General features: G+C 36.7%; 2 protein-coding genes across 3 annotated transcripts in view; one reads left to right on the forward strand and one right to left on the reverse strand.

The window, feature by feature from the left end:
- Nucleotides 1-1,099: 1,099 nt before the first annotated feature.
- Nucleotides 1,100-2,854, reverse strand: LOC137940166 (pentatricopeptide repeat-containing protein At5g66520-like). Its single transcript, XM_068785099.1, has one exon. It carries the CDS (start codon nt 2,852-2,854, stop codon nt 1,100-1,102), a length of 1,755 nt encoding a protein of 584 aa, XP_068641200.1.
- A 2,286-nt stretch (nt 2,855-5,140) lies between these two features.
- Nucleotides 5,141-27,218, forward strand: part of LOC137940275 (transcription initiation factor TFIID subunit 1) — a 32,259-nt gene continuing 10,181 nt past the window's right edge. The window contains exons 1-17 of one of the 2 annotated variants that reach the window (XM_068785231.1): nt 5,141-5,663; nt 5,753-5,892; nt 5,999-6,203; nt 11,569-11,672; nt 13,647-13,709; nt 13,866-13,908; nt 14,878-15,138; nt 15,544-15,653; nt 20,493-20,664; nt 20,789-21,872; nt 22,028-22,230; nt 22,312-22,549; nt 23,261-23,597; nt 24,909-25,118; nt 25,218-25,310; nt 25,553-25,759; nt 26,465-26,671. In XM_068785231.1, coding sequence (XP_068641332.1) covers nt 6,179-6,203; nt 11,569-11,672; nt 13,647-13,709; nt 13,866-13,908; nt 14,878-15,138; nt 15,544-15,653; nt 20,493-20,664; nt 20,789-21,872; nt 22,028-22,230; nt 22,312-22,549; nt 23,261-23,597; nt 24,909-25,118; nt 25,218-25,310; nt 25,553-25,759; nt 26,465-26,671 — 3,357 coding nt within the window. In that variant the 5' untranslated portion in view covers nt 5,141-5,663; nt 5,753-5,892; nt 5,999-6,178. Of the gene's footprint in view, nt 5,893-5,998; nt 6,204-11,568; nt 11,673-13,646; nt 13,710-13,865; nt 13,909-14,877; nt 15,139-15,543; nt 15,654-20,492; nt 20,665-20,788; nt 21,873-22,027; nt 22,231-22,311; nt 22,550-23,260; nt 23,598-24,908; nt 25,119-25,217; nt 25,311-25,552; nt 25,760-26,464; nt 26,672-27,218 lie in introns of both variants that reach the window. The other variant, XM_068785230.1, reaches the window with a different exon arrangement.

A 27,218-nucleotide genomic window follows, 5' to 3' on the forward strand; every position in this document is an offset into this window, starting at 1 on the left:
TCGTTTGTCACATTTGGTCCGGTTTATAGATGGACCGGCTTAAGTGGCTGGTCTTTTAGTTTTAAGTTAAAAACGGTTTTTTCTAATATCAAAATTAGAGGTGGGTACGGATTGAATCAAGTTTTGGGAAAACCAGAATGCGACCTTGATCCCGACCCCTAAATTGAATCCTAAAATGAACTAGTTGTCAAACCCGACCCTGACCCCGTTACGGTCCTTGCAACCCCTTCCCATCCGTTCATATAAACCCAACTTAAACTCGATCCATCCTTAGCCTAGTCTTCGTAAACTTACCCATCCTTAATTTGTCTTTAACCTTATTTTATATCTTTGTCTCCTTCGCTTGTCAAAGTTTGAAAAAACCTGTCTTTGACCCGAAAATCGAGAGTATTTTTTGGACCGGACGACGACACTCTCAGTCGAGAGTCGACTGGCGCGAGACCGAGGACGCCCACATCATCACAGCGGACATTCCCGGTGAGTTGAATGCATCCGCTCCCCCGGCTGACGCTGCGGTTTTGGTGGTGCAGATGTGAGGAAGGAGGAGGTTCAAGTGCAGGTGGTCGACGGCAATAACCTCCGCTTCGAAACTAAACTGTCGCCTTTTATGTCCATGACTTTTGTAAAAACTACGAACGAGTAAATGAAATGTATTTTCTGTGTTCTTTGTAACTTGGGATCCATTACAAGCCAGGGAATATTTTTGAATAAACTAATTTTAAAGCATTTATGTCAATAAAATTACTTCTTATTTTAAAAAATATATTAGAAATTGGGTGTTTTACATTTGGTAAATGTTATTAAATGATGGGAATAGAGGTTTTTTATGAATTGTTTTTTGCCCTAAAATGGGATGAAAAATTTCTTGACGTTTTACTGTCTGTCAGTAGTGGCCACATAATTCTTAAGAAATTAAAAAATGGTAACAAGGGGAAGAACAAAAATAAATAAATTAGAAACTGGTTTTTTGCTAATTATTTATCTCTCCATCAATGACGAGTTTTGTCAACAAATTTGTCATTGTTGGAAATCCATTTACATTTTATAGTCTTTTTTAAGAGGTGAAGAAAGAGATGCAGGAAGACGACGTTATCGAAATCTACCAGTAATCTCTACATGAGCAGATGCCTTCGCTGAAGTGATGAAAACGGACACGATCTCTTATGGTGATTGCTCTCTTATAAACCTTGGAAATAAGTTTAATGGCGGAATGGCAGTCTCCGCAGACGCGGAGATTTTTCACGATGCGAATCTGCGAGCCTTTGGATATATGAAGGAGCCCGTAAGCGAGAGCCAGCCTTTCACTGTGGAGACCCAAAGCGTGCTCTTTTTCTTCATCATCAATGTCATGTAACACATCACCGGTGCTCGCGACGTATGCCTCCTGCTTCAATTTCCTGGACATTTTATCTAACATCTGGTAGATTTTTCCCGTCTCAGGATGAGATTCGTCTCCCATGACAAACTCATGGACGATGAAGTTCACCTCTATAGAGCTCCAACCGTGTGATTTCTGGGCCTTTTTGTTCTTCATCAGGCTCCTGATTTTGCTCACTCTGGACCATTTACCTTGTGAAGCGTAAACATTGGAAACGAGGACGTAATTCTGAGCACTTTGGGGCTCCAGCTCCAGGATTTTTTGGCTCACTTCCTCGCCTAATTCTGTTTTGCCATGAAGTTTACAAGCGGCGAGCAGTGTTCTCCATAGAACGGCATTTGGTTCAATGGGCATGGCGATGATGAATTCGTGTGCTACGGCGACCAACCCTGCACGACAGTAGAGATCAACCATGCATCCGTAATGCTCAATCTGGGGTTCTATCCTGTAATCTCTCTGCATACTGTTGAAATTCCGACGGCCCTCTTCGATCAGGCCTGAGTGGCTACATGCGGACAGCACGCTGGTGAACGTGACCGGACTAGGTCTCACCTTTCTCTTCTTCATTTCTGCAAACACTTCCAGAGCTTCTTTGCCGGAGCCATGGATAGCGAATCCGCCGATCATGGTTGACCACGCCATGACGTCCTTCTCGTCAATCGATTGAAAAACTCTGAAAGCATCTTGCAGGGCGCCACACTTTGAGTACATATCGACTAGCGATGTGCCTAATGCCACATCGATCTTCACAAGCTTGCGATCAATGTAAGAGTGCAACCATTTTCCCAACTCGAGAGCCCCCATGTCTCCGCAAACACCCAGAATGCTTGCCAGACTGAAGCAGTCGATCTCAACATTTGCAGCTTGCATTTCGCGGAAAAGTGCTAGTGCTTGGCGCGGTTGACCGTTCTGTGCGTAGCCTGTAACTATAACACTCCAAGAAATGCTGTCCTTGTTAGGCATTTCATCGAACAGAACTCGACCCGTCTCAACCTCCCCACAACTGACATATAATCTGACCAACCCATTAGTTACAGGTAGTTCGTAGTCCAAACCAGCCTTTACAGTCTGCGTGTGAACTTGCTTTCCTTCTTGTAATCCCAGTAATCGGCAGCACGCCTTTAGGACGAACCCGAATGTGAAGCTGTTTGGTGGAAATCCTCTTACGAGCATTTGTTGGTAGAGTGAGAATGCCTGGATAGGACATTCACTAACGGAGTAGCCTCTGATCATAGTGTTCCACATGAAGGTGTTTGGGTGGTGGGTCTGTGAGAAGATGACATTCGCATACTCCATGTGTCCGGTCATCGAGATTGCAGAGGATTCGATGAGCTTGCTCGCTAGTAAAATGTCGTGGATGGAACCTGTCCGAAACAGGTTGCCGTGGATGAGTTTTAGTTCTTTCAAGCAGGTGCATTTTCTGATTAACGCTACTAGAGCTTGATGATCAATAGAAGCCTTGAAATTCGAAGTCATTCAATTGTTTTTGGAGATTAGCTGTCAGTCAGCCGACTCGATCTCCGATTCTGCTGCCAGCGGAAGGGTGAGGCATTGTGTTCATGGAGTCCGTCTTTGAGATTTCAGGGAGAGGAGATTGGGACAAAAAAGCTTGGGAATCACAACGAAGAAAGGCAATCGCGTCGCCGTCTCTGTAACTCTGACACGTATGCAATGCGAACAATACAACGTATATATAAAGAAGAAAAGTGACCATTGTGTATGCAACTGTTGGAAAATGTTCTCTTGGAGCAGAGTTGCAATTAAAGAGAACAGAGACAGGAAATATCCCGGAGAAAAAGAATTCTGATTCTGGACTTGAGCAGACATCGCATTTTCTAATGCTCTTCAACCAAAAACAAAAGATTAATAACTCCAAAGTTATATTCGATAAACCATGTATAATAACTATAATTTTTAAATTCTTCGAGTTTGTTGATTGACAGGGCATCAATTAAAGAGTTTTCAACCTTTAAAGAATTCATCGATGAATTAAACCATTTAGATTGATTGATCTAACTATGTAGAGTTTTGTATGATTGATTATGCCGGACATAATGATCAATCGTGTTTTATAAACTCACCCATTCTTCATTTTGGATTTCGATCAAACCTGTGTAGGTTAATCAATCGTGCTTTATGCTACTACACTATTTTGAATTCTAAGCATGGTGAAAGTTGGTCTAAGGGTTTTAGCAAGTGTAAATCATTCATATAGGATGATAAGTTTTTTTTTTAATAAAAAAAAACATGTCATAAAGCTACAATGCTCTTGAGTACCTTAGAATTGAAGTTTGGTTGATTGTCCTCTTATTGCTAGAGTTTTTTATATTTTCTATTTGACTTTGACTCTAGGTATTCAAGTATTCAAACTTCCACTTCATGTAAGTTCATGTTTTCAACAAAAATCTTTGATGAGTTTTTGTTTTGGGTCGACTTGGGCAATTGATTGATCGTTTTTTTGTTTCGAGTTTTTTCCATAGTCGTCATAATATTTGTGTTGTAAAGTATGTGACTAAAATACATTGATAACATTGTTAGTAGTATACTTTCAAGTTACCCATTTTGTTATAATCAAATTAATGGAGATCAACGTGACTTTACCATTCGTCTTACACTTTTGTGTTATTGTACTATTAAGCTCGACCAAACTAGTCAAATCGGGTGCAATTGGACTTGCTCCCTATTTCAAATTTGGCTTTCATGGTTCAATTGGCAAGCAATAAAGGTGAGAAGGATGCGATCTAAAGCCTTGCACTTACTAAAATAAAAGGGAATGATCCTTCTATTTAACATATGTAGATCTTTATGCCTGTGAGTATTTTCAATTCCTGACTAAATCTAATTGGATCTATGTTATTAATTGGGTTACAAATTAGCTATTTTGCTCTAAACTCTTACTTAACTTAATTTTGAAGTTGAGTTTGAGAGCAAGAGCTAGGACAACTTCAATAAGAAAAGTCGGTTAATAACAAATTCAAAAAAATTGCATGAATACATCAAGATAACCGCCTTAGTGCATGACCCATCAAAATCATTAGAGGAAAGAGGTCATAAATTTGGCCCCAATAACTCCAATCCGAGATTAATCTTTTGTTTTATGTATCTTTTGATATATTTATTAAAGCCAATCTTTTATGTCAATAATACAAACGAGAGCGAAGATGCAAAATAATAATAACTAAAGATAAAACAATGGGAAACAATTTATTTTGTTTCTTTTAAATTAAACGTTTCGTAAGAATGCTATGTACCATTGTCTTCATATAAGATATTGTTTAAATTATTAATTTATAAATTTTATATGATTTAAATAATAAAATAAAATAAATAATGATTAATCAATAAATATTGAAATAAACTGTACAAAATTCAAAATAAAAATAAAAATTATTTTAGTAAGATAAAAAAGTTTTGGTAATAACCAAGATAAAAATGTTTTAAAAAATTAAGAATAAATAAAAAAATAAAAAAAGGACATTCCAAAAAAATTGTTTTAAAAAATTAAGAATAAATAAACAAAATAAAAAAAGGACATTCCCTACCCCTCTCATTTCTCGTTGTTTCTATGATTATCGTGTATTTTTTTTCAGCAGTCATTGACGCTGCGAGAACGTAAGCAATGAAGCAAAATAAAATTCCAGTTCTCCTAAGAAAAATTATATTATATTCTTTAGTCATTCCAGTGCAATGCAATTTTCCCAGTACGCTAACAGGCCCTAAGCTCTTAGTTAAAAGGCGATTCGTTCTCGTTGTATACTTGGAATCATTTTTGGGGCGTCAGATAAGGAGTCCGGCTTCTGTTTTATGTGAAGATTCAGTGAGGTAAAAACTCAGAGAGGGCAAAGGAATTTGGCTTCTGTTTTCTGGGCGAGGACGGTGAACGGTTGTTTACTTGTTCTTAGACGAGTACTTATCAAGCAGGTACAAATTCCAAAAACGAGAAGGAAATGAAACATTACGAGATGTTACTGAAACAGAATTGCAGAGTGGTCGTTCTCTTCCACGATTCTCTGTTTCTGAGAGTAAAATAGAAGCCCCAGAAAGCAAAGGGGGCGAAAGTTGGAAGCAAGAGGAGGATTTAAAGAAGATAGACCCGTACATTTGACCTATTGGCATATCTTTCTGCTTAGTTTCTCATATTGTATATTTTGCGTTCTACGATACTCTCTGTCGGAAGAAAAATTTAATCAGGAGGAAGATGAAAACATGCAGCGCCTTTTCTATCTTTATGTTTTTCTCCCATTTCAGTCGGGGTTAGAGAGGGGAGCAGTTTCGTATTTGCTCGGTACCGGGGAACAGAAATTCTTCGAGCTGTCTTCCAATTATTCTTCATCAATAGTGGAGATCATGATTTTGGTTATCCATGTCGTGTAGGTTTGTGGCAGGTTTTTACCATCTAGCGCAGGCAATTACTGGAATCGGAGCACAAAGGCTGTGCTGCAAATATAAGTTTATCCTTCTGTAAGGCTTAGATTTGAAATCTCCTCTCCCAGTGTTCACCACCTGCGATATAGGTAGCTTTCATATTTGTCTCTTCATAGTCATGAGTAGTTCTCCTAACCATCTATGCAACCGCCATCAAAACTTTATCAAACATCTTATGTTTCATCCCCAAATCAGATTTTTCAGATGGAAGCAGCGGCTCGAGGAGCCGTGCCAAATGCTGCCCAAGGCCTTAAGGTTCTCGCTCTTGTATGCAGACGGAGGGTATTTTATTAGAGTCGGAGAGTTGAATCTGGAAAAGGAGGAAAGCCTGGAGAGTTCGCTAACAGCCAACAGAAAGGCATCTCGTTGGGCTTTATGGCTCCCAGCGAAGCAATTGAAGGTCTGTGTAATCTTTGTTTTGTTTGCATTCTTCTATGGTTTAGTCGGCTGCCAAAATCAATGATAGTTTTTTCCTTCTATGGTTTTATTTAACACTTCAAGAACGTCTTATGAGGTGAAGGACCTTGATGTTGTTTACTTTTATACTGACAATCGTCAGGATCTAATCAAATAACTTATCAAATAGATTTTCTGCCTTGGTATGAAAACGGAGGTTTTCTTGGCAGTAATTCTTAGGGACTATCCAATTTTTTATTTTTATTTTTAAAGTAGAAAGCATCAGGATCCAGATTAACCATCAACTAAATTCTCTGCCTTTGGTCTGGGAACAGAGTTTTTCGAGAGGAACTATTGAAAGTTGTCATAAACATGAACTCAATTGTCTCTTTAGAGACATCGATAAACATGAACTTGATTATCTAGAAGGAAGCTCATAGCTGAATTTCTCACAGTATGAGTGAAGTGGTAGCTCATACTGGGTTGGTGTTTTTCTCTTACTATATTACCTGGTTCTCATATGCTGCAGGAGTTAGAAATGCATAATTTCAAGGTGTTTAGAGATGAAAGAATTATTTTTTTTATTCTGTTTGTATACCTATACAACTAAGCTTGCCTGGTTGTCCAAAACAATCAAAATAATCAGTCCTGTTTAGTTCCTTTTCTTATCATATGCAGTTTGTGAGGGGTAAAGCTAATGCAAGAAGTGATCCTTTCCTTTCCCTTTTTCATTAATTTACGGAGGAAATCTAATTATAATTTTTTGATAGCATATGAGCTGAAGCAATATATATGTTGAATTTCTTGAAAAGTGAAAAACTTTATTGACTTGTTGTAATTTGAGTACAATGAACCTCTATTTATAATAGATAAACAAGTAGAATTTAATTACAATTAAACCATCCTTATCTCAGTTATACCTAAAATTAAACACTAAAAGATAAGTTATGAAACAATTGAACAACTGAACATAAATAGAAGACTAACATAACTAAAACACCTTTATTTGAAACTCTTCTACGAGACCTCTTGTAAGACTCCACCGTATTAATTTTGGCTTTGTGAGACATCTTACAGTGAGATTCATGTAAGACTATTCCATATTTGCTCATCAACACTCCCTCTCAAGTTGGAGTTTATAATTTTTATTTGCAATGAAAACCATTCTTGATCCTCAATCTTTATTGGCTAATTTTTTTTTTCATAGATGTTACATCTTCATCATTTGTTCTCCCCCTTTCTTGATTGCTTTGGTCATATAAAAATTACCACAGCCTGTGGAACAAAATACCTTTTTCTTGTACTTTTTCTTCTACTTCTGTCACTTAAGTTGGGGATAAAAAGGACATAGAGACTCAATTTGGACAAAACATAATGTGGGAGAAGAAAATCACACAAAAAGAGCTCCCTACTTTAGTAGTCAAAGTGGTCATAGTTTGAAACACACTCCACTCAATTTTATAGGCGAAAATATGACCCAACTTTAGGGTTTAATAAAGAGATTATTCACTTTTTAAGGGTAGCTAAAGCACAAATTACTTATTGGGTGAAGAATAAAAGACTTCACTCAAGTTGGATGATAGACACGCCTATAATTTTTTGGCAGTGGGTCTAGGCATTGATTTGAAGTGATTAAAACACAATAAGTTAACTGAAGAAATACTAGAGAAAAACAACTTTAACCGGAAGGAGGTGACTATGCAACACTCATGTTTCCAAACGAATTCTAGAATGTGACTTTTTTTTAAAACTAGGGGAGACTATAATGGTATAACATAATAAATTTAACCAAGTATATCTTTTTTTGGGTGACCATAATTTTCGGAGTTGACGATGCGTAAGATACACAACCAAGTAACAGAAACACAAAACTCGAAAATAACATTGAAGAAGGAAATTTTTGTATACTTTGGACAAACACATCATGGAGTGATTAATTTTAACTAAAGTTCTCTGATTAGAAGATAAACTTAGTTAAAAAAATAGGATTCTAGGAGAAAAGGAAACTCAATTCAAGCCAATGCATGGATAGAATATAGGAGAGAAAATAGGAAATTTTTTTTTTCCGGTAGAACTGACCTTTAGTACTTCTGATATCAATATTTTTCACAATATAGTTGAGAATCACAAACCGTTTATTGCTTAGGAAACTAGTCTCAAAGAGTTTTAATTTGATACCTAATTTGACATAAAAGTTTCGTTCTTGAATCTGTTATGACCTCTTTATTTTCTTAATTTTTTAGCTTGACGGTTACCGACTCTAATGCGAATATGTCCTTACATATAGATCAAATTGATAGGAAATTTTTTCCTTTTGAAACTAGATTTTGATACCTTTCATTCTTTGGCCAGCATGACCATTAACTCTTCCGATATTTCTCTCTAGAAAACTCAGATTGAGAATTGGCTTAGTAGGTAAGAAAATAAATTTACAAATCTATCTTTCGACATATAATTCTCCATATCAAGTCTCGTTGTTGATGTTATAAAATGCCTCAAAAGTTGAAGTTTTCTGCTGCTATCCGGACCTTTCTTGCAGTTTGACCTTCGTTGTTTCAAATATCTATTTCTCTTTGTAGAAAACTCTGATTAGTAAAATTCTTTTTGTGTTGGAAAGTAGACTCAAAGATCTTTCAGTCAATGTACAAATTGTAATATGAAAAGTTCAGTATAGAGGTGCAACGCCAAGAAAAAAACAGGTACTAGGAGAACAAAGAAAGAAAAAGATAGAATACAAACCTAAACTACTAGAGATGATAGATTAAAAATGGATCACATTATCTCTGTGGGTTGACCAAGTCAACTCACAGAACCCGCTTTGATATGGATGAACTTAATTTACCGAGGAAATCTAATTATAATTTTTTGATAGCAATACGAGTTGAAGCAATATACATGTTGAATTTCTGGAAAAGTAAAAATCTTTATTGACTTGTTGTAATTTGAGTACAATGAGCCTCTATTTATAATAGAAAAAAAAGTAGATTCCAATTACAATTAAAATACCCTTATCCCGGTTATACAAAAAATTAAACACTAAAAGATAAATTTTAAAACGATTGAACAACTGAACATAAATAGAAGACTAACATAACTAAAACACTTTTAAGTGAGACTTCTGTGAGGCCTCTTCCTATGAGACTTCTTATTGTGACTCTTTCATATCTGCTCTTCAAAATTATAAAAGTGGGTTTTTCCGCTATAAACTTTTATTTTTTATGTGTCATCAAACAAGGATATGGTCTGGATTTTTTTAGTTGTTAGTTATTGTTAATGAATAGTCCCACATGGATTAGTGAGTACAAAGATCTTGAGTTGATTAGTTGGAAAAAAAGTTTCTTAAGTTGGCTAGTCATTTTGGGATGGGCCTTAGACCCAACTTCATAGTTATGATTGCGTATATATTTTTTCTAGTATTTATATTTGAATAATGGAGATTTTATTGAAAACGGAAAAATGCAAAATTGGTGTAAATCATAACAAAAACTGCGGTGAAAGTGTGCAATAAAAATTAAGAAGAAGTGATGGAAGAGGAGCTAAGCTCGCACAAATTTTTAAGGTGCCAGTGTGTCCTTTCATAGTTAGGTTAGGTTATCACCATTTTGTGGAAGGAGATTGGGCTCCAATTAATGGCAAGATCTTCAACAAGTTGTTAAATATCCTCTAATGAGAGTCAAAGATTGCAAGGAGGTTGTTTTGTTCTTTCCTTGAGATGTGTGACAAATTTCTCTCTTAAAAGAATTGTTTCTTGAAGGAGAGATTTAGGTTCCAGTACCAGATGACTGTGATAAGAGTGATCTATGGTCCCTCATTGTCCCTGAATATGCTACCGCTGCTGGATGTGAATTACCTATTGAGCAACTACTGAAATTGAGCTTGATGCTGCTAACCATGGGAGGATCCTAGTGGATAACCTTCATGGGAGCAGGAGGTGAAAGGCCTGTGCGTAACCTACAATTTCACCAGACTGTAAACTGTTCTGCTTAAATTCATTGTACAGACCCAGCCGTAATGTTTAATGAATTGATTTGTTTGTGACTCCAATGGAACAAATATCATAGAGGAACATTCTTTGGTTTATTGTTTCCAGATACACAAGGCAATCACAGCATAGTCCCATCCTTGAAGAGAAAAGGACAGTGAAGGAGTATGTATTGATAGAGTGAGAGTGAAAGTGTGTGCGTGGTAAGATGAATTGTATCAATTCTTATCAACATTGCAAAAGAAATTCTTTGTGCATGTTGATTGTGTATCTTTTCATTCTTTGCAATTCTCCTTTTTTTTCCTCTCCTTTCTTAATTGACTCTTGCTTTGTCCCAAAATTTCTATAAACTTGCACAAGAATCTGGGGTTAAGGAGACCATGCTAGCAAGTTGATTGAAAGTCAAAATTCGTCACATCTCTGAACACCAATTAAAGACGAGTATTCTGGGATAGCCCTTGAGCTCTCAAAACAGGGGGTTAGTACACATAGAAAGTATAATTTTCAAGCATATATTCATGGAAAAATAAAGTGAAGGTACATTTTGTGGTCATTTACTTTGTATAGAGAAGGTGCTTTTTTAGGACACAACATTTTATTTCAAATTTAAGTCTGAGATGGAGGTTGACATTATGCCACCTAATTTCACTTAAACATTATCTAGTGAGAGTTAAACTCAATCTCTGCCTTTCTCGTATTGTGTGGTGTGTATATATATAGGGTAATTCACTTTCTCTAAGTAATATAGATTCCATTCAAACTGTCTGTGTGCATGACATTTTTTTGGGTACATTCTCCCAATATTCCCTCTACATTAACATGGCCTAGGGATTCCATGTGGGAAGGTTCCAATGGTAGGAAAGTAGGAAACTCACCTATGGTGTCATGCTAAATCTTCCATGAGCAGTTCACTTTTATGTGATTGTATCTTCATTAGGATTTCTCTTTGCTTATGCCTCTTCTGTGATGAAAATTAGGATGTTTCTGAATGACTTGTTGTGAAATATCAATGTTTTTTATTTTATTTTAATAGTATTGCGAAATATCAATGTTGCCGCTGAAATTGGCTAGGCCAGTTGTCCTTATTTTATTATGATCAGTTCCCTGCACCTTCTTTTCTTTTTTCATAGATTTATTTTTTCCTCCACTTGAGTAACTATCATGGTGGTCTTTCTTTTTTGGTTTTGCTTTTTTTAGTATCTTTCTGTCTATGTGTTTATTTATGGATCTTTCATCCTCCCTCTATCTCTCTCTCTTTATCTACACTAACTTTTCTTGGAGGGATTTTCTGTCAGTCATCGTGGAGTTGTTTGTTCGGCCAGATGTGGTTATTTCATATAGTACTCAATATTTGTAATTGTATTCTTTGGGTTCCTTGATCTGACAGATGATGAAGACTATGAGGAAGCTGGTGGTGGAAATCGTTTCCTTGGGTTTATGTTTGGAAATGTCGATGATTCTGGTGATCTAGATGTTGATTACCTTGATGAGGTAATCTTCTTTCCTTACCTCTCATAAGTGTTTTTTATGTTGCATATTAGAATAGTTAAAAAGTTATTATTCTGCACATAGTTAGTGACATGGGGCAAATTATTAGTAACTCTAGTGAACTTATTTTTTTATCTTCTCGGTAAGTGTACACACAATGAGCATACCATATTGACTTAGGTGCTTAGGTTATTTATTGAAAATAAGTATAATGGTGGTTTTAGTTGAATATTGGTTGCTCTGGTTCAGAAACATAAAAATCCTCCATTCTTCCTATGAGGTGTTGATGCAATAGATTTTGTTTGGGAACTAAGTGTTTCTTGTAACAACACTTGCTAATGGCTAGTGATCATTGGGTGTCACGTTGATATGTGGGTTCAGATAGAAGTGCAGATCAAGAAAATTGCTCCAAGAGTATCAGGGCCAAGCAGTTAATTCCTGCATTTTGTTTTATAAAGGACTTATTGTGGTTGGGTAATGGAGCATAACATTAATTAATTCATGTTATTTCGAGGCAAGTTCTGAGCTTCTGGGAACCAATTGAAACGTACTTTCAAAGTGAGCTTATCTCTGAGAAAATGAGTGTGTTCATCCCTCTGGTCACTTTGGTAATTTTTATATAATGAGTATTTTGTTTTTATATAATCAGCAATAGTAAAAAAGGAGCACTTTCACTCACTATGTCGCATGAGTCACTGAAAAACCAAGGGTTTCCTTGGTAAAAACGTAGTGCTTATTAAGCTACTAGAAAAGCCAAAGATGACTGTTAGGAAATTTCTTGATAATCTCTAAAATGCTTTCAATTATAAACTATAAAGAGGCACATAAGCTAAAACATACTACAAAAATAAATTTCATAGTTGGCAAGGGGCAGAAGTTTTCTAATGCCATTCTTATGAAAATAAACTGCAAATAAGAAATGTCAAAGTCTATGAGCTTTTGGGCTTCACTTGAGTTTGGCTTGAAGTTTGAGCTTGCTAATATATATCACATGACTGGGACACAACCTGGGATGAGGACCACACCTATTCCTGTCATTTATGAGGAAGGAGAGGAGGTAGGGAGGAGGTGACTTGTAGTGAAATTATTGGATGGTTTAACTGGGAATTGATGTCTCTAGTGTCATATGACAAACATGTGTCAAGAAAAATAAAGGTAAATGGCTATAAATTAACTGCTTTATTTTATTTTTCAACAAAAAAGAAATTTTATGGGTAGGAGAACTTTGGATACACAAGAACACTGATGGTGTGAAATCTGGAAAACTAAAGAAGTAATACTTTAAGAAGATGATGAGTGTGATAGAAATAAGAACACTGAGATGGATGTGCTTGTCACACTCCCCTATCAAATAAATAATGCTTTCATGGTTGAACCTGTTCGGCGGAACTGCACAGGTTGAAGCGGTGCAGTTCATGGGTGGACCTGTTTGGCCAGCCGGTTCTCATGGTTTTTTATTTGAAACAGTTCTTTCTTACTTGAAAATTGGAAAGTACTTCGGTTCCAGTTCAACTGAGTTGAACTGGCTGGTCTGGTTTGGTTCTGACAACGTTGCTAAATATACAAATTTATGCTTGTAACTTTCTATCTCAAGAGGGAACATAGATATCATAAAGACCCAATTTGTATTATAGAGAGATAAGCTTTACCTGATGCAGCTGGAGTGGCACTGGTGTGCTGCTAACAATTGTTGGTAAGCATGGATTTGTCTTGAGTAGTTGCATGACTGTCAAATGACTCACTTTGCTGGGCAGCTGAGTTGGGAACAGTGGTACCATTGGATGAGCAGCTTCATTAGCCCGAGCTAGAGCAACATGAAGTCAATTCAATTGATTTGGACTCATTTTGATGATTTTAAATTTGTAGTTTTTAAATTGCTGTGCAAATCATTTTCAAAAAAGAAAAAAATGCTGTGCTAATCATGTTTGATCGAGCTGCATCTTGATGATAAGTAGAAAGTTTTTTTTTTTTCCTCAGGATGCAAAGGAGCATATTGCTGCACTGGCAGATAAGTTGGCTCCATCCCTCAAGGACATTGATGTAAGTTGATAAATGTATGTTGTTCTTATCTAGTTGTTCTGGACAGATTTAAAGACCTACCTTTTTGAGATTAAGATGCCTATGAATGTGAAACACCGTCATCTAAGAATTTCTTTCCCCTTCGGGAGACTATAAATTTGGTTCTTCATTTTGCAGCTGACAGTAAAAGCATCCACTCCTACAGATGCTTCTGAACAAGGTAGAGTCTGTTTGCTCACAATCATCATTTGCAAGAGCACTAGAGTCTAGCTATATGTCATTCTTTCTGAAATCAATTTTCTTAGCAACTGTTTACTGTCTCAAAATTGCTTCATACCATACTCAGCTCAAAATAAATTTTGTTAAGGTTCCTAAATTGTGGATTGATCCTTCACATCAATGCCCTTTTTTTTTTCCTTTTTTTTTAGAAAGTGTGCGTGTGTGTGGTGGTGGTGGTTTTATGGTGGTGAGGGGGAGGGGGTGGGGTTGTGGTATCTGCTTTGTTACTGTAATTGTTTCAATGTTGATTGCCAGGGCATCTTGGAGGCATTTGCATAATTAATAAAAAGTAGTTGTCACCTTGGCCAAAGGATCTCTCTCTTAACTTTTTTTTGTTAATATTCAGTTCATAGCTGATAGTGGGAGTGGAGAGATTAACTGCTCCATGAGTATGTCCTATTGAGCAGCTTGAGGTTTAATAATCCTCTTTTTTTTTTTTATGAAGAAAAGATGCATTTCATTAAAGGCAAGAGATACATCAAGAGGGGGGGACCACTTGCAATGAGGGATTGGAGGGTTTTATAATCTTGAGCATCCCCTATTCATTCTAGTTAAAGCAAATCTATTTTTTGTTATAAAAAAAACAAACCTATTTTAAGAACAATGAAGCCCACAACATCAACCACTTTTATATCGGAGAAAATACAGGGTTTTTTTAGTAGAAAATCAAATTTTCAAAAAGCTAATTTACCATCTTCTTTTCTTACCTGTTATTTCCTTTAAAACCAAATAGAATTATAGTGTTTCTGATAGTAACGTGATTTTTCTGATGAATTTTTGGAGTTTGATCTGTTTCCATACATTTTACAGCTGTTCTAATAACCTAGTAGGAACTTGCCAGAACAGAAACCAAACCAGTGTAGGGAAGAAAAGTGGACTTATTAAATTTTTTTTTTCTCCCTGTGGTTAGATTATGATGAGAAGGCTGAAGATGCTGTAGATTACGAAGACATTGAGGAGCAGTATGAAGGGCCAGAAATTGAAGTCACCACGGAGGAAGATCACTTGCTCTCAAAGAAGGATTATCTATCTACAGAAGTGCCATTTTCTTCTTTAGATCATAAAGCTTCTGTGTTTGATGAAGAAAACTATGACGAAGAAGAAGGTTCACCCAAGGAAGCTGAGGTGGTTGAAAGTCATGCTGAAGCTGAAACTATCATTCCTGCATCAGGTTATAGCATTTTAGTACTCATCTGAGTTGATGAGAGAGAATTCTAATTGTTCATACTGATTTTTGTTAAAGACTGCTATGTCTACTGGATGCTTGTCTCCTTTCAAACCTTCTATGTTGATTTCACTTTTCAACTTAGTTTTTCTTTGTTTTACTGCCACAAAAGGAATAGCTTGGGGTTGTTTGACTGTTGGTAATTGGTCTTACTCTGTTACTTCTTTTTAAAAGGAATTTCATCATTTTCAACACAATCCTAGTTATTCTCAGTTGTTTAGATCTTGTTCTTTCTACTGTAATTTTTCATTATCCAAGTGAATTTAATCTTTCAGCTCTCATGAATGCACTTCCTTTTTCTTCTATAATCAACCCATTAGCAAGTTTTGACTGGTCTTATTCTTATTTCAGGGGGGCCTGTTGATTTATCTTATGAGAATGATAAAAGATCTGATGATATTTTGGCTTCACTTGGTTCGATGGAGCCTGAAGATGTTGTTGTTGATTTTGAGGATGTTCAGGTAAGCTCATCTTAAGCTGTTGTGTAGTAAATTTAAGTGGGGTACTGAGATCTGCCTTAATTCTGCCATTAACTGAGTCTAATTACTAATATACTCTATAACTATTTAAAAGCTACAAAAAATGTAAAAATTAAGTTGAGGAACAGAACTGCTGTTGAGTAATCCACCCATTAGAGACTCAATTATAAAAGCTCTTGGATTTCTATTTTAGTGAGTATAACTTGAACTTCTAAGGGCTGTTCTGTATCAAGCAGTAGCTAACAACCTAGCATGATTCAGTACATTGTAATATTGGAAGGGCTAGTTGAAGAATGCCTAAGGACATGAAATCACCCCAGAGTCAGTTGTGTTTATCAAAGAAGAATGAAGAAGGAGACTCAATTTTAAGAGGCATGAATTTCCTATTTTAGGTTCAAGTTCCAAGAATATAAAGTCCTAAATTAGAAAGTCTCTAAGTTGCAATTTCTTGTTTCGGGCTTGCTGAAGTCAGAAGTTTTAACTAGATAAGTAACTTGCTATCTTGATGGAAAACATTACTTAAACAACAACCTTTTATTTTAGTTAAAAACTTCAAACTTTTTTCACATAGTAGTTTCCCTGTTCTAAATTTGAGCCAAGTAGATTTTTTTTCTGGTTTTTAAATTTCTTTTCTAGCAAGTAGTAAGGGTGGGCATGGGTTGGATCGGGGACGGGTTTTGGTAAACCCGTCCCTAACCCCGACCCCGACCCCAAAACTTGAACCTGACCTTGACCAAAAAGTGAACCCCCAAAAAAAAAAACCAACCCCGTCCCTGCCCGACCCCGCATTATTGATCAATCCTTGACCCATCCCGCCCGACCCATAAGATAATGGCCCATTAAAAATTCTATTACCTTGTAAAAAGTATAATTTTTTTAAAAAATTACAAAAATCTGAGTACACTATAAAAATCATACAATAACTGTATACATCTAAGAAACTTATAAAATTTCATCATTGTATCATAAAATATATGTCATTCATACATTTTAAAAGGGCATTATAGGCATAAAACCCTGTGTGTTGGGTTTGGTACGGTTGGGTTCGGGGAAACCTGTCTTTGACCTAAAATCCGACTGGGTTTTTTAAAACCCATCTCCAGGTTTTCAGGTTAGGTCAGTTTGGGTTCCTTGTGAAACCCAACCCGGTGCCCACCCCTAGCAAGTAGAAAAGGTTTAGTAAGTTCTAATTAGGATCTATTTCCTAGAATGGAATAGTAGGGGAGTTTCCTGTTTTGGTGAATTTCTTAATCTGTATAAAAGAGCTTCATATGTAACACAGAAATCTATCTTTAGCCTATTGAATGAAGTTCTGATCTATGTACTCTGGATAAAGTTATGCTTTTGTTTTTTTTTTTTTTTTTTTGCTATTGAATCCTACTTTTTGTCCTGCTAATTTTACCCTTTAAACTTGAATTCAGATTGTAGTTTTCTTAGTTGTTGCTGAAATATAGGTTACCTACATTCTATAGGAAGCATTTTATAGGAAGCATTAAACTTTGTTATTCCTTGAATAAAAAACCACCATTTTGTGTCATAACATAATTGAAGTTGGGAAACTATTCTTAGCATAACAAAAAGATAAAAAAAACATTGCTGCCCGGTAATGGACCATTGTTTGTTTGTAAAGATTCTATTATGTTTCTTCCACAAGGCCCATAGAGTTGAAACAAAGTAAACTCTCCACAAAAAAATCCCTTGCTTTAATAGAGGTCTGGAAGGCATTTGAACTATCAAATTTGGGAAAGATGTGGGGAGAAAGAAGAGAAGGCCATTTTTGCAGTAACATTCCATACAACATAGGCAAAGGGGCAATGATTACATATATGTTCTTCGAATTCCTATAAAATTTACATCCAATATCTTAAAATACTTTATTGCAGTGAAGAAATTGATATGTTGTAAAAAATTTACACTTGGACTGGACCAAAGGTAGAATTTTACCTTTGGTGGAGCAAGAGTACTCCAAGTTAGTGCAATATGCTCCTCGGGATCTGCATTCCGAAGATGGGGAAGATTCTTCTCTCTATTTGCTTTGCTTTTGTCCCTTGGGACCTTCAGATTGAATAGAATAGCCAATGATTCCAATGCAAATTTTCGGACGTTCTTGATGTCTCCTCCCGCATCTATCGATAACTACTTGGCTCATTTATAGAAGGAGTTCTCTAGTTTGGTCCCCCTCACCACCACCACCACCACCATGCGAACCTGGGAGCCTCCCCCTTTTGGAACTCTGAAGCTCAACTATGATGGTGGCTTACTTGGCAATCCTGGGCCCGCTGGATATGGGAGCACCAATTGATCCTTCGATGGCTCTACCTTGATTTCTTACTTCGGTCCAATGGGCATCACTGACTCCACGCTTGCTGAGCTTATGGGCCTCCTTTAGGGCTTCATCATCTTCCGTGACCACTTCTCTGGGCCTCTGATCATTGTGGGTGAGTCCTCTGTGGTGATCTCATGGTGCTCCTTCACCTTCATTGATCCCCCTTGGCGGCATTGGTCTATTTTTCCGGGAGATCCAGGACATATCCTCCTTTTTTACTTGTTTTTGGACTCATGTTCCGAGATCATTTAGCTCCTTGGCAGTCTCTCTTCCTAAAAATGGGGCTTCCTTACAATCCCCTGTTGTATAATTTTGTTGGTTCTCTTTGTGCTTGTTAATAAAGCTCATCTTTTTCAAAAAAAGAGTACTCCAAGCTAGGGCAGAAGATGGATGACTGATGACTTCCAATGGAAGGAAATGAGAATAGAAAGATCATGATCTGCTAGCTTTCTCAAAAAAATTAGAAAAAGATCATGATATGCAAAACTTCCACACAAGTTCTTCTTCACCTCTATTTAGTATGTGGTGACCCTTCAGTTCTGGAAGAAAATTATTGTTATTTCTTCATTATCCCTAAACAATCTGTAAGATTTAAATCCCAATGATCGTTTACAAATGAATCAGAAACTCAAATGTTACTGATTCCTCACAGCAATATATAATAAGGGAGAAACATGAGATTTTGGTGAACACTCAATCTACTCAATCCACTCATCAGGCCATAAATGAAGTAAGTTCCACTGCTGAGATGAGTTCTATTACTTTGGATAAACAAAGGCTTGACGTGAATTCTGTTACCTTGTATAAACAAAGATTTGATGTGAATTCTGTTACCTTGGATAAACAAAGACTTGATGCATATGGTGGGAAATTGTCTATAGGAAGCTAAGGATCCACGACATAATTATACTTGATGGATTTTCTCCATTCCTATCCACCCATAACTATTTTGATATTAGAGCTTGTCTGATAAGATGAATGGTTTGTATACACTCGGATGGACATACTTTTACCCAATCAACTAAATAATACCAGAATATCTTAGAGGCTCCTCTCCACAAAAAAGTGATGCATGATGGGCTTAATTTTGGAGGAAACAGTTAGTGGACATTGAAGTAAGTCATTTAGGTTCATGCTAGTGTTGCCTTGATCAAAGTAGTTTTTCGGCAAGATTGAGAAGCTTACCCTTCCAAGTGGACAGCCTCCTCTCAAGGTTTTCAATTACAGGTGACTATAAGTCTTTATTGGGTGATCCTGGGAAAGAGGCTAACCTAGAAATGAAAGCCGGCAGAGATGCCAGATGACACCTAAGACATCAGCAAAACCAGCCTGGTCACTTCTTGACAAATTTACACCAATGAGGGGTGACTTTGACCAGTGAACTGATTGATCTGAAATGAGCTCATAAATGGTTACCAAAGCTTTAATAGCAAGAATTTGATCCATAGAATTGTATTTGTGGTGTAAGAAAAGGGACAAGTGAGCTAGGAAGTGATTCTATTCTACCGAAACTATTCCCTAATTTTAAATAATTTTTTTGATAATAGTAAAATTTCACTAAGCCGAAAGGCAAAAAAAAAAAAAAAAACTAAAGGTGGTTTTTTTGGGGGGCAATAAGGGAGTGGAGGGAGACCCCTTCTTTAGCAAGGGAGTAGCCAAACAATTGGTTGCTCTAGGAACATGGCTCCAATTACAACAAAAGAGTCAACAAACTCAAGTATCTAAATAAAAAACAGGATCAATGATGCCAAGGAGGCTCATTTTGCTCAGAGCACCAATTGATAAAGCATTTGGATTCACCCTTGACATGAAGAGAACCACCGAATCTGTCTTTGAAAATCTTAAGGCGTTGTCTTAAGGATAGGAGCTCGGCAGAAGTGGAGTCAGCAATGCCAAGAGGGTCCATATACATGGCAAGGATGGTGACCAATGTCCTAATTTAAAAATGATAGTTAAAGCATCCCTGACTATGTTAAAAAGCATTGGGATACAGGGCATCCCTAACGGATCATATGCTATGTGAATGCATTGAATGCATCTATGTCAGTGTATGGTGTGCGCAAGTGCGGTTGGTTGAGGGGCCCATGTACCACATCAGATTTGGTTCAGTAAGCTTGTAACAAAGGAGGCATCTCATGACGCTGACAGGCTTGTTATGTATGACATTCTATGTTCTTGTTGATTTGATTTTTTTGTTTGTTCATGAAAAAGGTGTGGACAACTTATGTTTTAGATTCTTTCATGACCATTATGCTTGGGTATGCCAGTCATTTTATGGCTTGAAATAGGAACTTTATCAAAACAATCAAGAAATGTGAATGTTATAAAAAAGAAAGAAATGGGAATTTTATTGGATGTGCACAGGATATTTGTTGCACAGTAATATACTTGTCAATCTTTCTCATATTATCAGCTGAATACACCATAAAATATGCTATTATGTGTTTTAACATCTGACAACTTATCTCTTATTGTTGTTCCGTGTGATTGGATAGGAGTATGGTACAGTGTCACCTCAAGCATTTGAAGATAGAGGAGGAAGTTCATTGCCTGTTTTGTGTATGGAAGATGGTATAGCTATTTTGCGGTTTTCTGAAATTTTTGGTGTTCATGAGCCTCTGAGTAAAGCAGAACGGAGGAACCACCGTACTTATTCTTTCCTCAAAGGTATTCTTTGAATTCAGTTTGTTCTCAAACCATCATTAGTTTTACTCTTTTTTATTGAATTTGATACAATTTACTTAAATTTCTGATTTATTTTGTCATATTATGTTTTATTTAATGACTCCAGAAAGATATAAAGCCATAGATTTATGTGATAATGTTGAGGAGGATGAGCAGGCTTTCCTAAAGAGTTCATGTCAAGGACATCTTACTGTGAAACACTTTAGCCTAACTGCAGAGGATGATTTGCGGGTCAGGGACACTGATTTGGAACAGGGTGAGTTTGGCATTTCTCCTGCCCAGGTGGATAGGCAAGAGAAGGAATCTTATCTTTCATCACAGCCAATGAAGGACGGTATTGTGGTTGATCTTTCTATAGGGTGGCAGGCACCATTGTCCCCTCGGTTTTACCCTCTTGATCAGGAAAACTGGGAAGAAAGAATCATTTGGGGTAATGCCTCTCCTGCAAGTCATAAGTCCCTTGAAAGTTGTGGTGCATTGGAGCTCCCTGATACCGATCATTTTCCTGCCACTGATATGGACCTAGATGTTGTGTCCCATAAAGGGGTGGACTTCCATAAGGGACTAGATGCCCAGGACCATACTGTTTCTCTCTACAGCTGTCCTGTTTCAGTTGAGTCATGGAGGACAACAGATTCCTTTCAATCACTTGAAGAGACTTACCATCCGCAAATGTTAAGATTAGAAACTTTCTCTGAAATAGGTGATGCTGATTTTTTGGAAGAAAAGAAGGACAAAGGAGCACAGGAATTATGTAAAGCAGATATTATTAGGCACTTAAGCAAACTATCCTTGAGAAACAAAGATCTGCTCGATGGATCTTGGTTAGAAAGTATTATTTGGGATTCAGCTGAATCTATTTCGAAGCCAAAGCTGATACTTGATCTTCAAGACGAGAGAATGTTATTTGAGATATTAGATAATAAGGCTGGAAGGCAACTTCGTTCCCATGCTGCAGCTATGATCATCACTCGTTCTCTGAAGCCTGGTTCTGGGGACTCTTTCGATTTACCAGCTCAAGGTGGTCCACCTCTTGGTCGGTTCAATATTTCTAATGACAAATATTATTCCAATAGGAAAACATCTCAGCAAACAAAATCCCATGCAAAGAAACGTGCTGTGCTTGGTATCAAAATCTTGCATTCAGTTCCTGCTTTGAAACTGCAAACTATGAAGCCGAAGTTGAGCAAGTAAGTGGTTGAAATTGTGCCGATATGTTCAAGAAGGAAAAGAAGTTATGCTTTTATCTCCTTTTTGTTAAAAAAAGGTTAAAATGTTGATCTTTTTTTTTTTTTGTTTTTGAGGAAATGAGATTTGTATGTTCAATTATATTTTCCTTTTGCAGTAAAGATATTGCTAATTTTCATAGACCAAAGGCTTTGTGGTATCCCCATGACAATGAAGTTGTTGCAAAGGAGCAAGGTAAGCTCTCCATGCAGGGGCCGATAAAAATTATTTTGAAGAGCTTGGGCGGCAAGGGTTGTAAGCTTAATGTGGATGCTGGGGAGACTCTTGCTTCTGTTAAGGCAAAAGCATCAAAAAAGCTAGGTTGGGTTTAACCATTTTGTTTCAGAACTCATGAATTTTGAGTTTCAATTGAGGACTTATTATGAACCTCCAATTGTACAGATTTCAAGTCTTCTGAAAAAGTTAAAGTGTTCTATTCTGGGAGGGAGCTTGAAGATGTAAAATCTCTTGGCATGCAAAATGTGAGACCAAATTCTGTCCTACACCTTGTTCGCACGAAAGTCCATCTGTGGTCTAGAGCCCAAAAGCTTCCTGGAGAAAATAAGCCTTTGCGTCCTCCTGGGGCGTTTAAAAAAAAATCAGAGCTTTCTGCAAAAGTTGGACATGTTTTTTTAATGGAGTAAGTTGTTCTTTATACACTTGCCCTCTATACCCTTGGATGTTCTGCAGTTTGATAATTGTCTTGTCCATCATTTAACCTTTGGTCAAATGCGATAAAGTTCTAATCTAAAAGTTCATATCTTACTAATACTTGTTTTCAGATTAAGTAAAAAAATCATACTATTAGCTTATTGTTAAAATCTTTCGTTCAATTCAGTCTCACTAACAACAGACTATAAAATACATTGGAAGTTTTATGTAATAATAAATCCTTATACAATTGATGGACTTAAAAAATCCAAGTTGACTTTGAAAGTCTAATCTTGCTAGGCCTACCACATTTCCTTTTTTTGGTTGTGGGCCAGCTTAATTTTGGAGCATACAATGCATCACAAGTTCTGTGGCAGTTAGTCTTTCCTCTTCTGGGAGGCTAAATACTATGTCGTGATTATAGGATATGTTTTTTGTAAATTGAGCAGGAGTTGGAAATTGAAGTATAATTTCATTAATACTAAAAATATTACGTCTTTACATATTCTTTTTTTAATCTAGGTCTGATAATATCAAGTGCTTTTTTGCCTGAGAACTTTATAGAAAAAAGTGCTTTATGCTTGAGAAGCTTTGTGATTGATAGCATGTTATTCTCCTCTCCTCCTTGATATCATATTATCCTCCTTTCCTTGTTGCTTAAGGAAAATTTCATTCTGATTCATTGTCTTGATCCTTTCAGATATTGTGAGGAGCGACCTCTGCTGTTAAGTAATGTTGGGATGGGTGCAAGACTGTGCACTTACTATCAGAAATCTGGACCTGGTGATCAAAATGCTTCTTTGCTGCGGAATGGGACTGACAGCGTGGGAAATGTGCTCACATTGGAACCCACAGATAAATCTCCTTTTCTGGGAGACGTAAGACCTGGATGCTTCCAATCATCCATAGAGACCAATCTGTTTCGGGCGCCCATATTCTCCCACAAGCTCTCGTCTACTGATTATTTGTTAGTTCGCTCCCCAAAGGGGAAACTTTCTCTTAGACGCATTGATAAACTACATGTAGTTGGACAACAGGTTCGTGTCTCTACTGTTGGTTATCTTGTGGCCTCTAACAGAACCATTTTTTTTAGAATGATGTGAATTTCATTAAAGACAAAGCGAGAATACAAGATGAAAGAGGCTAAAGGCTAGCTCCAACATACAAAAAGATTACAAAATACAAAATAAAGAAAATGACTACTAATTGAACCATGTTTTTCACCCACATCAAATACCAAATGGTGGAATTTTGTTAGCTGAGCCTATGAACGCAAATTGGACAGACATCAAAGTAGAAGAAAGATTGGAAGCTTAAGAAAAATATGATAACATGGATGATCTAGGAATGCTATGTTTCTAGAGCATTGGATTTTCTGTAGTCCTTGAAGAAGTTGTTAAGATAATTTGATATGTAAAAATAAGTCAATAACTTATATTGGTCTAAAAATGTGTTCCTTGCTTTTATTGATACAATTATGGAGTTATATAAGCATGTTGATCTGTTGTATTGCTTACAAATGAAGTGTTGTTGTTTTATGTTTGGGTGTTACTTTCTTCTTCTTATTAGTTATTATTGAGAATAGTTCCACATCAATTGTAGAGCAATTCATGACTTCAGATAAAAACAAGAGCTAGGCCTCCTCACTATTTGCTTTTGCTTTTGAATTAGATATATTTCTTTCATGATATCATAGCAGGTTTGAGGGGCCACCTATAGCTAAGCTTCGGGTTGTAATTATCCTCGTGTTTAGAGCCACAAATGAGGTCCCACACGTGAGGGAGAGTATCCAGAATAGTCCCACATCATAGTAGCGCGATTCATGACCTTGTAGAAGAATTAGCATTAGGCTTTTTCTCTCTAAACTTGAGCATTTGAGTTGAATGCCTTTCTTTCATTTATCAAATATGGCTTGAGCATATGAGGTCTTGGGCACATGTCTGATGGGTGTATTTGTCTATTTGGTGTATTTATTAGTGACCTGAAAAAATCAGGTTTGTGCTAGTTTTCATCATTAGCAAAGTCCTGGTAGAGGTTGTGAGTGAGTCATATTAGAAAATCACTTGATGTCATGGCAAAGACAGCTGCTTATCGAATGATCTAGTTGGGCCGACTGTGGTACAAGAGGTAGTTGCTTCTGCTAATATAAGATGATTCCACATTTACATGTAGAAGTAAGTTCATCTCTCTTTGGTATGAACTATGATGTACTATGATGTAGCATGTGTGTTAATAAATTTTTACTTTTTTATTGATGTCTGTTCCGAAACAGAAGTTTATAGCTGATTTCTTACTGAAAATATTTTAGGCCATTCAGCTAAAGGTGCTTAATCTAAATTACTCTTCAGGAGCCACATATGGAAGTAATTTCTCCTGGATCCAAGGGTGTTCAGGCATATATTGGCAACAGGTTGTTGGTATATTTATACCGTGAGTTCCGGGCCAACCTGAAACCTGGTTTCCTGCCTTGTGTTCGAGCAGATGAGTTGTCAGCACAGTTTCCAAACTTATCAGAAGCCTTTTTAAGGAAAAGATTGAAGCACTGTGCGGATTTGCAGGTAAATGCATTTGGTTATTGTACTAGAGGCTCTTGTTCTCGCTCTTCTATTTTCTTTGGCTGAGTTTGCAAATTGGTGGCTGCATGTGAGCCGTATCAGAGAGGCGTCAATGGGCAGTTGTTCTGGGTTATGAGGCGAAATTTCCGCATTCCATTGGAGGAAGAATTGAGAAGGATTGTAACACCAGAAAATGTGAGTTAGGATGGTTTTGGTTTATTGATTTTGATGTCTGTTCCCCTAGTCTTGCTACATAGGTTATTTTTTAAGGCGTTTCTTCTTGTGTATATTAATGTGATAACATAGTTGTTGATCTCTTTATAAAAAAAAAAAAAAAGTTGTTGATCTGGTGTTTATTATCGTTGAGTCTAGCTGCATGAAGTTCTGTTTATAGGTATTTTCTATTACTTTTATAACCTTCAGATTCCGTTTTCCAGGTCTGTGCATATGAAAGCATGCAAGCTGGCCTTTACCGGCTCAAACGTTTAGGAATTTCTCGGCTTACCCATCCTGTAGGTCTTACTTCTGCAATGAATCAACTGCCTGATGAAGCCATTGCTCTGGCTGCTGCTGCTCACATTGAGCGGGAATTACAGATAACTTCATGGAATTTGAGTTGTAATTTTGTGGCTTGTACGAATCAGGTAAATGTATCAAGTCTTGTCTGGGTGTCTCTCTCTCTCTCTCTCTCTCTCTCTCTCTCTCTATATATATATATATATATATATATATATATATATATATATATATATATATATATAACAGTAAGCCATGTATGGTTGTAGAGGTTCAAGAAATACTTGTGTGGACTTGTAGGATGTACTTAATATGTACTGGCTATTGCTTTTAGTTAGCATTTGGAAGGCTGTTATGTGGATTTGAAAGAATAGCATATATCATGTATCTGAGTTTGGTAAATATTTTATGTATTCTGTCTTTGTCTGAGGTATCTGTACCTCACTGGCATAGTTATTGGAGTGGACTTGTATAGTTGCTGGTCTCTTTGTTTCCTTTGGTTCTTTGGGAAGTACAATCCTGATGGATATCGAGTGGTAAACTTGTCAGGAAAGGAAGTTGTAAGATGATTTGGGTTATTAGGATGATTGTTTACCTTATTAGTGTTGACAAGCTAAAACAGCGGTTTCTTTTTGGCAATGGAGGCTTCCATTTGAAAAGAAATCTATTTTGGCTTCTCCCATGTACAACTTATTAGCTATTCTTCCACGCTGCATGCTGTTACTACAAATTTGATTATTCCCCAATCTGCTTTTTTATTGCACTTTTGTTTCAATATTTGCTATAATTTTAATTTTTAATGGTTCTTAAGCAAAAGAACTTATGCTTTTCAGGACCGAGAAAATATAGAACGCTTGGAAATTACAGGTGTGGGTGATCCATCTGGAAGGGGTTTGGGGTTTAGCTATGTCCGTGTAGCTCCCAAGGCACCAATTGCGAGTGCAACAGTTAAGAAAAAGGTAGCTGCTCCTCGGGGTGGTACCACTGTTACTGGAACTGATGCAGATCTCCGCAGATTGAATATGGAAGCTGCACGTGAGGTGGGCCAATTGTGCATGAAAAATGGGAATTTGTTAACTTATGGGCAATAACCACATCGCCTGGGTCTTATTTGGGCCATCTGTTAATTGGTTATGTTGACTCCTTCCTGTACCTACTAAATTGATCAGTAATGGATAAACACTGAGCACATTTTCTCATTTGCATTATCCCTCTTGATGGTTCCATTGAATAATGGAACCTCTGAAATGTCTAATATCCAGGCAAGATGAATGTGCATAAAGTTTAATTCTTTTTCATGCTCTCTCATCTGTGCTATATAGATATGAAACCCTTTGATCTATCGTCTACATATTGTTTTTCATTTTTAACAAACAATTGACCATTTCTAGTCGTTTTTTTATTTTTTTTTAAATTTCCTTGGCTGCATCTCCAATGCTTTATATTTAAAAAAAAAAAAAAAAAAAAAAAAAAACTTGCCTTAATAAGGCATGAACAACCAACAAACCTAAATCAGTCTGGAATCAGGTTATGTTAGGGTCTATGCTCTCAAATCATGGTTGATGATCCTACTGACTAGCTGGATTA

Source organism: Aristolochia californica, unplaced genomic scaffold, assembly GCF_029961685.1.
Source record: "Aristolochia californica isolate CCGP_79_NKW_82.1479 unplaced genomic scaffold, dmAriCali1.0.hap1 SCAF_9, whole genome shotgun sequence".
Classification (NCBI taxonomy): Eukaryota; Viridiplantae; Streptophyta; class Magnoliopsida; order Piperales; family Aristolochiaceae; genus Aristolochia; species Aristolochia californica.